This window comes from Bombus huntii, chromosome 8 (assembly GCF_024542735.1).
Source record: "Bombus huntii isolate Logan2020A chromosome 8, iyBomHunt1.1, whole genome shotgun sequence".
Taxonomy (NCBI): domain Eukaryota; kingdom Metazoa; phylum Arthropoda; class Insecta; order Hymenoptera; family Apidae; genus Bombus; species Bombus huntii.
This window is the reverse complement of record NC_066245.1, coordinates 1,969,186-1,981,342: the sequence shown is the minus strand read 5'-3', so window position 1 is coordinate 1,981,342 and position 12,157 is coordinate 1,969,186. Positions and strand designations below refer to the sequence as shown.

The 12,157-nt window shown below is 37.4% G+C and overlaps 1 protein-coding gene across 4 annotated transcripts in view; it reads right to left on the bottom strand.

The window, feature by feature from the left end:
• LOC126868934 (neuronal acetylcholine receptor subunit alpha-7) overlaps window positions 1–12,157 on the bottom strand; it is a 268,344-nt gene that overhangs the window by 108,237 nt on the left and 147,950 nt on the right. For all 4 annotated transcript variants that reach the window (XM_050624949.1, XM_050624946.1, XM_050624947.1 and 1 more), the window contains exon 6: window positions 11,228–11,408. In XM_050624949.1, the coding sequence (XP_050480906.1) occupies window positions 11,228–11,408 (181 nt within the window). The remainder of the gene's footprint in view (window positions 1–11,227; window positions 11,409–12,157) is intronic.

The window sequence follows — 12,157 nt, the reverse complement described above, 5'->3', positions numbered from 1 at the left end:
TGCGATACGTATTATCGTTTCGTTTCTATACAGAGTATCGCAGACAGTTTGATTTCCTGTGTCCTAAATAAAACGTACAAGATGCTACATATTGAAATAACATCTGGGATATATACTAATCATGAGAACAAGGACAATCCTAACGAACATTGTCAGAAAAATATTTTTTCTCGGGATTGTGTGATGTTATCGTTTAGATAATCGAATACATATTTGTTTAAAGTCTGTAGAGTAAGAAATTATCTATAGTAATTGTGGTGTAACAATAATAATACACATATACACATCAAAGTACCTACTGTCTAGATGTTCATACAAATGTGGACGTATGATGAAACGTGCTCAACCGAGTGTTAAAATAAACGAAAGACACACTGAACATACGCTCTAAATAAGGATAACAAGTGGCTACTAGAACAACATTTTTAATTTTATTAAATATCAAAGACAATTTATCTTGAATTTCATTAGACCTTTCATGTCGCCATTGTTTTGACAAATTGAAACATATTTCTTGAGTGTAATACTATCCTGATCTCTTAATACTATTCTTCCGATTTAATACGAATTTTACGTCAGACTATCTTTTTTGAAAAATCACAGCACTAATTTTCTTTTGCATCCTATAACAATCGATCGAATCCTAAATACAATCGGTTGGTGTTTATCTTGATAATAAAAAATAAAATTTATAACAAATGATGGCGTTAGATACCTTGATTCCGATATAAACAGCATCAAGATTGCATTGGATCGGTATCCGAAAAGAATCATCAAGTAACCGTGGATAAACGCGATTAACGGCGGCGATCAAATACGGTCAGCGAACAATGATCCAGCCCCGTGGTGCAGTTTTGCGGATTTACGAGCTGTCTATCAGCAGTCTTGTGACAATCGTAAACCTAGTATCGAGCCCGAGTACCGGAATTCTCGTAAAACGCTAATTGCCCGCTCGTTACCGACGCACCAACGACCTCTCTAAATTGATTCACTCGCCGATTCTGTGCAGCTGGTTTACGTACTTTTCGCTGAAACAATTAGATACGATCGTTCAACGACACGGCTTTTAATACGTAGTTTGTTCGCCATAACGATTTCATTGGTCTTAGTTTGATTGTCGGATTGGCTATATCCGAAACGTTCAACATAATCGACGAATAGTTCATTTTTGAAAGCTTCCGAGATTTTACTGCGCGAAAGTTCATAACAATTTTGATGCAGCTGCTGTTAACAAATAACAGCGATAAAGTCACTATTGATACTTAATAAGAGGATAATGATATAATTCACGATGAAATTGACGGATCTGAACTGGTAATACCTTTCTCTTGAATCGGCTTGTAAAGTTATTGTTTCGTATCATATTGATTTGGTATTATGCAATTTTATATCGTATTTATAATACTTATTTTTTGATGAAACGTTGTTATCGGTTTTCCCATCGAACAAAAGTACTGCGAAATGCATTATACATCAACGTGTATCGTGATAGCTCGATTGAAAATAGGAAAAACTAAAAAGGGAGAAAGCGAACTGTATGATGAACTATCTATCTATGACATCACATTTTTCGAAAGTATAACGGTGCGGTTGTAAAGAATCGTTAGATATATTCTCTGTCTACATATAAATCGATTTTTACATTATACATTGTAAAGTATCTATTTCTTACCAAACGATTTGTATTTCACATTTTTAAAAGTCGCACTGATACCTCGTTAATATCATTTTTGCTATATTTTTCCATCAATTTTGTAGTTCTGAATTATTAGCTTAGTTTGACTTTTCAAACTTTTCAAACAGATATACATATAGCTAAACACACTTTATTTTGGATACTAACATCCGGAGAATTGAATACATGCAAAGGAGTAATACTACCGATAACAAACGATGTTTCTCGAATCGGATATATTTGAAACATCTTCTGGTATATTCTAACGTTGTAACATCCAATATTTTTTATACACAGAATAACAGAAAGAAAAATCGATTTATATATTAAAAAAGATACGATGGTTCCGCTAAACACCATATTCAAGTACGTACTGCAGGCGTATCGTTATACTTACAAAACCAGTGAATCCACAGAAAAGTGAAGCGTGTGTCATCCACCTCTCTCTCTTAATATTTTTTTTATTTTCAACGAAACGGTAGCACTTTCCGTGAGTATATAATGCACTCTTCGCGTGATAATAATTGTTTCAAATGAAACGTTCTCGCTCGGATCAAATTGAAGTGAAAATAGTAAAAAAAAAACGAGTCTACAAAAAAATACGAATATTTCCACCGAGATAAAAGGGAATTAAATGAAAACAGTAGGTAGAAAATAAGATTAACGAGTTATACGAAAATGATACAAGTCGAATAAAAAAGCGTCGTGTCGTTTGATCATTGGTAAAATCGTTTGTTTTCATAAAAGTAAATTGAGCAAATGTCGTCGCGTGGAATCGATTTGCCGAACCAGGCCTCATGAGTGCCTAGTAGACCGGAGAATTTCAAGAGCAAAAGCTCGCTACTGGCTGGCATGGAAACGTCACTCAGCTATCGACTCCACGATGGAAACTTTACCTAGGTTCTGGACAACGGATCGACAGATTGCAAATAACTTGATCCTCGTGTCCGTCGCTGTTGCCGGTGTTGCGAGACACGAGGATCGCGTCATCGAGATAGTCTCGGCAGCGATGGAAACATAAATGAAGAAAGAAACGAAATAGATCGAAGAAGCCTGACTAGTCTAGCTGTGGCTGCGAGAGATTTTCTCGAGTAATTTGTCGAACAAAATGATCGTAAAAAAGATCGAAGCTGACGAAGAATTTCGTGACGCGAAGCAAAGTCGAACGAGCCGATTTCTTGGAGGAAAGCGATGTCCCTGACATTTTGCGGATTGGCGCGTGAAAAATGAATAATTATTTAAGATTTTCCTTGAGATTTAATTTGGCAATTATGTAAACCTTGTATTTTTTTGTTTTGCGTTGTTTATTATCCTCGCGATGGTTCGCGATAGACTAAGAACGTTGGAGTTTTGTTCAGTTTTGACCACTGACAGTAAATAAAATTGTTTCGGAATGAGAGAAATTCCATTGAAGTTGTCTAAAGAATTCTGTTGAAAAAATCGTGGAAGTTTTGCAATAGAAATTTTATTGAGCTGGATCACTTTTACGTACACTCTTGAGTTAATCAAGATTTGTAAATAATTCTGTATTAATAAATGTCAAAGATAGTATACCGATAGATAGCACTGTGCAAGATGTTCTATTTAAGTTGCATATCTGAAATATTTTCGTTCCTGGAAATTTCAAGAACAAATAGTTCGATCAAAAGAGAAATAGATTACACACGATGAAATTTAAATTGATTTTCTCTAAAATCATTTTTTTAAATCTTTGATCTTTTATAAGTTTTTCAATTTTACTTTTACAATCGATGAAACGCAAGTTTCATACAAATATACACGATGTCATCTGGATTACCTTGAAGAAAAATCCTGTATTTAATTAGAAAGCAAAATTACGGAAGCTTAGAGATTTTCATGCTCAAACTATACACGCTAGCAGTTACTTCTATCGTTGCGATTGACAATATTAATTAGTAGTTACATTTGCAGTATTTAATATTACCGTAGACTAAATTTTAACAAGTAAAAGGAGAATAATTACTTTCGTGTTATTTAGATCGAATAAAACATTTCTTTCGAGATATTTATCTGCAGTTTACGAATACAGGAATAAATAACAATATCGTTCTGATGATTTGATCGTAACAGTGTTATCTATTGATCTGTGAGAAATTTGTAAAATTTGGATCGCTTGCTTATTTCGAAATTTGTAAGATAACTGGCAATACCAGAATTATTTACAATATTTCCTGCTTATATAAATGTCAAATTCTTATTTTCTATGAAATATCGATTATCAACTAACAATCTTAACAATTCTCATCTACTGAGTAAAACTTAAACAGCGCAAAACATACTACAAAAGAAGACAGTATCAAGTATACGCATCTATTCGCAGAAGTATCATAAACATGCTCTTATATTCCCTATAATTACTTATTATCCGCAAAAAGAAGAAGAAGAAAAAAAAAAAAGAAAAAAGAAACCAATGCAAACCTCTAGTTTCAAACGAAAATCTTTCGTTTATTCGATCTACGTATATTCAAATACCAATCGCAAAATGTATATAAAATGAGAGGCTCACCTTCCTCCGTGAAACAGCAACTTATTCGTATTCATGCACGCAACTATAATTACGCAAAAGGATTGCAAACATGCGTTCCGAATCTTCTTGATTTTTACAAGAAAGCAGCGACGAACCAAGACTCTGCGACTCGAACACGAGTCGAAATCAGAAAGAAAGAAAAAAAAAGAAACGTTCGAAAGCAGATAGCAGGGGTGTATAGTAGTAGAAAATCCGGGAACAGGTTTTCCGGGGTGAATCTGGAGGATTTTTTGTCGTAAGGATCGTCGAGAATGATCGGTGCGGAGTCGATAGTAGAGTGACGTGAACATGTGTTCCATGCGAAATCGCAATTTCCAGCTCAGACATAATCACGTGGTCCCTGCTTTGACTCGTCGATGTATCTGTGTGTGAGACATGTATAAGTATATTCTGGGTCATTGTGTTCTCGGTCATCCTGTTTCCCTACGTCCGCTATCTCTGTGTTGGTTTTTCTTTTATCAATCTCCACGAGGGGAGGTTGTGGGGGGGTAGGGGGCAAGTAGTACATATATGTATTGTATATTCCCGAAGGGGGTTGGGCAGGGGGTGGGTCACGATATCTTCTTCCTTCATTTGCTCCCTTTCTTGTCTTTTTTTCTCTCGCGCTTTCCTCATTTCTTTTTTCTCTTTCCTTGTTTGTCTATTAAGTTCGCTTCTTGCACATGGTCGTACTTGTATATATCGTATACATATGTACGTATATAATATCTATATGTATATATATATAATATAGTGGAAGCTCACTCGATATGTTTCGTAGTTATAAGCCCGTGAAAGCAAGAAACACCGGCAAGCGACATCAGCCCATCGTAGCGCCCCTCATCTATTTGAGGGGTTAATTACGACACCAGAGTACGTATATAATGTTCAACACATTTAGAGCCAATTTATGTGCCGAGATTGCGTTCGTCGACTTGTTATGCGTGTACCCTTTGTGCGTTAGTGTACAATCGACTCATCGAGTACCCGCGGTATGCGCGTTCATGGTATCTCTATGACACAGAGTCTATTGCTCTAATAATAATTTTACATAACGTTGTATAATCGAGCGTACAATGTACTTTCACAAGCTTCTCTTTTTTTATGCTATACTTCGTTATTTCTTCCTGGTTTCTACGTAATATTAGTAGAAATGTTCTTAAATCGTATCAAGGGTTACGTAAAACACGATTTCGTACTGTCAGTTAGATACGATTAAATTTTAGGTTTAAATTCCTAAACAAAATTGAGCAGCAATTGAGAGCATTTTTTTCTGTTTTAATTATAATAGTATCGTAGAATCATAGGAAACAAAATCGTATTTTGAAGAAACCCTCGAATCTATAATTTCCGCTAAACATCGTTAAACGTAAAAAATGTTCTGCAAATAATCGAAATAATGATATTCGATGCACGTTTCTACACGCATAACAAATCGTCTGAAACGTTAAGATGTCGCTAGACATCGCTTTTAAGCAGACCTTTCACGCTTAAACGAGTGCACATTACCGAAATTTGTATTCCAGCCAATCGTGAAGCCTTCGAAAAGTGGGTGGAACGAAGCCATAAAATATCTTTCACTCTGCTTTCGTCTCTTTTCTTCCGATTTAACAACTTTTTTTACTGATCGATAGTCCTCTCTCGCATTTAAAATCTATGAGAAGTGAAACTACAGTTTGTCAATAGTTTGAAGTAAAACAGCTACCAATAATTCTATCTTCCAACATTAAAGATTTTGTCTGTTGTACGATTTTTCCTCCGACGTCCTTAAATAACGTAACAAATCTATTCTTAGCCTGCCCCTGAAGATCTTCACAGAAACTCGATTTCAGAGATGTTCGTCTCTAATTGGATCGGCAAATTTGTCAGACATCTATGCGAATCATTTTATACCTTGCATTTGCGTGATAGTTTTAGCTTCATCATCTGGCAAATATTTATTGGAATCTTGTATCTTGAAACGAAGTGGTCGAAATCAGACGTGTATTTGATACACGTCCAACCATCGATAAATAAATTTATCAAATGAAACTGCGCGAATTACATATACGAAACGACAGACGTTTGAACGTGAATTTAAATGCCGAATATGAATATTGAATTTTGTTTAACACTATTGACTTTGCGTTATTCTCACGATAATGTATTATAAATTGAATTAAATGCAGGCAGTAATAAATAATATTTGCAATAATGAAGTATTTATCAGCTATTTCTGAATCAAAGCCATTCATTAGCGCCGTATCGTTACATTGGCTGTCTTTTTAATATACTATCAAAGTTTTGTAATAATTAATAAATATCGAATAATAATTATTTAGAGTAATACGAAACATGAGTGTGTTATATACGATACTATTATATACAATAATGCATTATATGCAATAAATGCACGTGTCTACGCGGGATATTAGTAGCTAAAGTCTGCATTAATCGGACACGTGAAATACGTCAGTACTGCAAGTTTTCAAATGTAAATCTCGATACTTCGTTTGTAATATTCTCGTCGTATATAATATCTGTCGAGAAAGAAAGTATTTATAATTTTCGATAGCAATCGATAATAATTCCCAAATATAGGAAAATCGAAACACGTTAATTTTAACAGGAACAAAATGTCTAATAGCGCCGAGTAAGTATAGAAATATGGGCTCGTATACGCTTTTATATCGCTATCAGGTAAATAGGTTTTTTTTTTTATTAAGGGAACATTAAGCGTTGCAAACGACAAAACTCTAATTCAAACCTGATCCACGTGCAACGAAAACCTATGAATTTCACGTGACGCCGAACGAAATAACTCAAACATTTTTCGGTGCACGCACGTCGAAATACCGATCCAAACAATAAATCGCTCACCCTTTATGCTCTGTACCGCTCGCTTCCGTTTCCCGTGTGTCATCATCACTGTGAGTCCGTTCTTTCGTCGTTTCCAATGATTACCGAACTTTATGGCATGCTAGTCATTTCGTGGTATTGTTTCGAGATGAAACGTCACGATTTGTCGTCCGGTGTTTTTGACCGAACGATGAGTTCGATCGACGTAAGTCAAAATGATTTTAAATAAAATGAAACGAATAGATTATTCGAACCGCCTAATCTCCTCTATTCCGTTGAAATACTTCGAATGGCGCGAAAATATTTCGATTAATTTAAAAAGCTTAAGAAAGGAAGTAAAATACGTTGAGAAAATCTTGTTGACGAAATTCATTTTTACGAACTTCATCGTGGCAATTTCACAGCTTCTATATTCCCGTCACGATACGGATAACGCTATAACGCATAAAGAACCAACCGTGTGATTCTTCAATGTATACTGCGAAACGCGAGGCCTGACAGCCGCTGCAAATTGTCCAGGTCAAACGCTAAGTGAAATGAATTTATCATTTCATGTCTGAACAGTAGGACGTCACGGGACACGACAGTCCTTGCGCGAATTTGCGCACGTTATAAACGACTCGAGAGCGTATTTTGATGAAATGTGCGGACCGATAGTTTCGTTGAAATTACAACGAAATTTGTAGAAGAACGTTACGTATAAATGGAAAAATTACGTAAAAAGAAATGAAAATAAATTGTAGAGCCACTGCGAATGCGATTTAACGGGATAAAAATATTATTGTAACGAGAATTATTTATTCCGAAGTTATCATTTAGATAATGAAATTTTTCATTTTCAATCGAGCGTTTCTAAAAGTTCTAACGAGCTAGGACACTTTATTCATAATTTACTCACATTTGATATATGATTTTTGTTTGCACGTTCAATGAAACACGTTGCATTTTATCTCTTGGACTGACAAATACCTATATAGAAACCTATAGAAGAGAAGTGTCCCTTTTGTAAGACGTGCACCAAATCGAGAGTAAAATAAAGCGAAGTTAACGGAGTACCCTTCGAATCACGAAACGAAAATACCGTAATTAACGATGGAATGCTGTCGCATGACGCAACATGCAGACGTCGTTCCATTAACGGCGATTATCTCAACTTCTCCGAAATTCGGATACAGTCGGGCAGAGCGCGTTTAACGAGGTTTAATGTCGCTCGGGTGGAATCTGCTACGCTGGAGCCTCGTATGGCATGAATCTACGGGTAGAAGAAAATTCCTGCGCCATCGATAACCCCATAACACCGATCTACGGATAAATTATGCTACGATAATATATCAAACGCGTTGTCAGTAATAATTTAACTCGGATGAATCTACGATCTTGCTACTGCGAATCTAAGGTTTCCGAACTGTACTGCGTTACCACGTCGAAATTCATATCACACGCGTCGTTGATCGTCACACGCAAAATAAAAGTGACAGAAAACAGAGGAGATAAATATGCTGGCAATTCGCTTAGAAAATTGGGAATATCTTGTACGGCGTGTCACAACGAAAGGACGAAGCGAAAATTTTGGTAATATTTGAGGAGCGTACCCTGGAGAATTGAAACATTTCCAAAGAGCGGGTAAGAGATTAATTTTATCAGTAACATCGTTACACGTCCAATGAGACTGAGCGATCAATTAATTATCTGGCTCGGCACGATAATCAAACGAGCGTCTTACAGCTCCAATTATGGCAGCCAATTAACGATCAAGCGGTAACGCGTCAATAACAGCCACCGATCGTTTCGGTAATGACGATTACCTCAAGTTAGCTGCAATTTCGTAATAATTGAATGCGACGAGTTCCAATTCGGTGTCGCGATGGTTCGCGCTGTTGGCGCGCTTCCGCGCGGTAACCAGCCCTGAAAGTGGAATACAATTAACGGAACCGCGACTGCGAGTACGTGCTCGGGGAATCCGCTCGCCATCTCTCTCCCTTACCCAACCTGTGTTCGACCGAGCATGACGACAAATTTCGGCATTAAATAATACTCGCGGCTATTTCACGCGGTCCGCATAACGAATTTAATTATTCTACCAACCGGGGACGATCGTTGCCTCCAATTCTATCCGTCCTACCAACAGGAAAATATTACAACGAAATGACGGCTGTGCAAACTCACATTCGTCGGGTTTTCGATTATTCGCACGTTGAGCCGTTGATCTTTTCTCGCGATACATCGTTTAATAAATTTGGGGCCCAACTTCAGGAGCCAAGTATCATCGGTTTCGGGGTTGCAAGAAGTTTTGCTAATTACGTAGCACCGTCACGAATATGCCCGAATTTGAATTTTAGATTTATATATCTGCATACTAATTTCTACCAAAACTTATCGCGTTTAATACTTTATTCGTGGTTTCTTTCGTCTAAAAACCTTGGCCGTATGATCGATAATCGGCGTATTATTGCAGATTTATCGGTCTCAGCCGTCTGATTAAGCGGCTTTCTGCCGTATATCAGCGAGAAGCAATCGGGATTCAAACCTTCAATCCGTCATAGTTTGGGTATGTTTCATTTGATTGAACGAATGCTATTCGTCTGAAACTATCGATGCATTCTCATCGACACGATATGAAGTTACTTATTAAACTTCTTAAACAATCGTAGTGTTTTGGAATATTCTTTGAAAGCTTTTTCCCTCCGAACTTTCTTGTATCGACGTTCTTCCCCATTTCTCAATGTAGAAAGAAAGGAAAATGAATAAGAACAGCGAGAGAGGACATCGCGTATCCCTAACCACGCTGATGCTATCACTAGCGCTTTTCTTTCACCACCCCTTCTCTTCCCACACTTCTCGATATTTCACATATGTTGGTACATGTGCGTGTTACATGTATCATATATACGTAAAGAATATAATATACATAATATCGTATCATATATATGTAATATACCTATATTATATATAAAGATCCGAGCTGAAGCTACGAAGCGTGAGAATGAACGGCTATCTATGGAGCGTTGCTATTGTGTTGCACTGAGTTCTTGTGTCGGACAAAGAAGCCTCGGGAGGCAGCTCATGGGCGTATAGCATCAAGAGGACCTTTTTCTTTCTTGGGATGTTGGCAGGGAGAGAGGGGCTTGGATATCGTGGCAATCGGGATTCGTCAGTGCCGCCACCGGACTCCAAACGCGTTTCCATTAACGACGCATCGCCGCCATGGAGAGAATCGTCGAGCTATTCTACCGACGCGTCAGACTCGCGCAATAAACGAGACGTTCTTCGAGAGAACGTCGTTATATTGCCATTGTCGTCGACTCGTGACACCGTACTTGCCGAGTATATGAATTACTATGTCCGAGGAAACGGCGAAAGATGTGACGTTGATGCTGACAATGCTCGTTATTCTCTGTTTCTTTGCCTGACGTACGAATGGCAACGTCAGGAGAATATGTCGAACCTTTTTCCGTTCGTAGACTCGCTACACGCCTAAAGTAACATTCATCGATAAAATACGTGACGCTGGTTTAACAGCAATTGGAAAATCGTTATGATATCTTCATCGCGTAGTTTGTTTTAGCGTTACTATCGATTATTAACAGAATTCGTTCGATCCAAATCGCAGTAATTATCCGAGGAATCGGTGTAACGATTTGATAAACTTTATTCCATCGGAATGGAAATAGATCAACGCCGATGTAAAGTATAGTAACGCGAGAGAAAACGTTGTACGTCGACCTACCGGTGTCAAACTTTATTCTGCCGCGGTATTGGAACATTTAGCTCGTTTAATATATTCTACTATGTGTTTCGTGTATTATTACCCGCCACGCGAGTATAAACTCTGTCGTAAACAAACCAACTTCGATAACTTAACAAAAACCTACTTTTGTATTCGATATAATTATTCCACAAGATTATCGTTTTGTCGTATGGGAAATCGATTTTATTTGATTTAGATAGAGAATGAAAACCATGAACCAGAGAACCTAAATGTAAATTCTCTCCACGAGGACGTTTCATACGTCTGAACGCTCGCTTTTGAAGTCGGTAGGCGGCAATTTCGAAGCCACGTTTGTACCGTCCAAGGAAATGGCGCGTTCGATGCACCACTCGAAGAATTCGGGACCAGTAAAAAGACTTTCTTGGTGCTTTGTGTGTACTCTGAGCGTGTTTAGTGTTTAGTGGAGACAGTAGTGTACCTGGTTGCCGTCGTAGGTCCAGGATCCGAACTTCATGTCACAGTGTTGGTCGTCAAAGGGGAACCAAGTGATGTCTATCTTGCAAGTGCTCTTGAAGATGCCCGGAGGAACGTACAGGCAACTGCCGTTATGCGTGACCACCACGTTTGTTTGGTACGTCCCGTCGAAACCCTCATCCGCACTAACGTGTTCATATGATGTCATTAATTAATCATCGTCAACCTCGATCGCGTTGTTTTCTTCTATTTTTCTTCCTTTCCCTAGCCGCGATTTTTTTTTATTACGTTTATTCGACCGGTAGTTTCCATAGTTTTTAATTTTCCTCTTTTTCGACGATGTCTGTTTTGTTCTGGCAAGAACAAGATGATCGATGTACACTTGAACGGAGCAAGTGAAAGCTTCTACTTCGTTCCTTGTTTTATTGAGAGAAAACGTAGTTATTGAAATAACATTATAATTTTATTTTCGTATATAGACAATTTTCTGAAAATTATCTCTTATTTTTTGGAGAATACGAACGTCAGTAAGAGAAAACTAACGACGTTTAAAACGTTAATCGCTTCGGGATATGTTTTATTCGAAAAAAGAGAAAAGTGGAAAGAAAATATGTGCTCTGAATCCTATACTTTCAAGCTAATTCCCCAAGAAGAATTAGGATGGACGTTTAAAACAACGACAAATGGTAAAAGGAGACGTCCAAGCACGCTCCACCAACGAGAAATATTTTTCTTCCCCTGTATATTTATCCATAAAAGCAGCTTGTTAAGTCGCCAGAGTGAAATCTGCTTGTGAATTACAAACGAGTAAGCTCGAGTGATTTTCCAGTGAAATTGAAACCTACGATAGATAAAGAGTGATTCTGACGTTACATCTTTACCACATATTGTACATATATATATATATATTATGTACATATAGGAACCTTTCGTA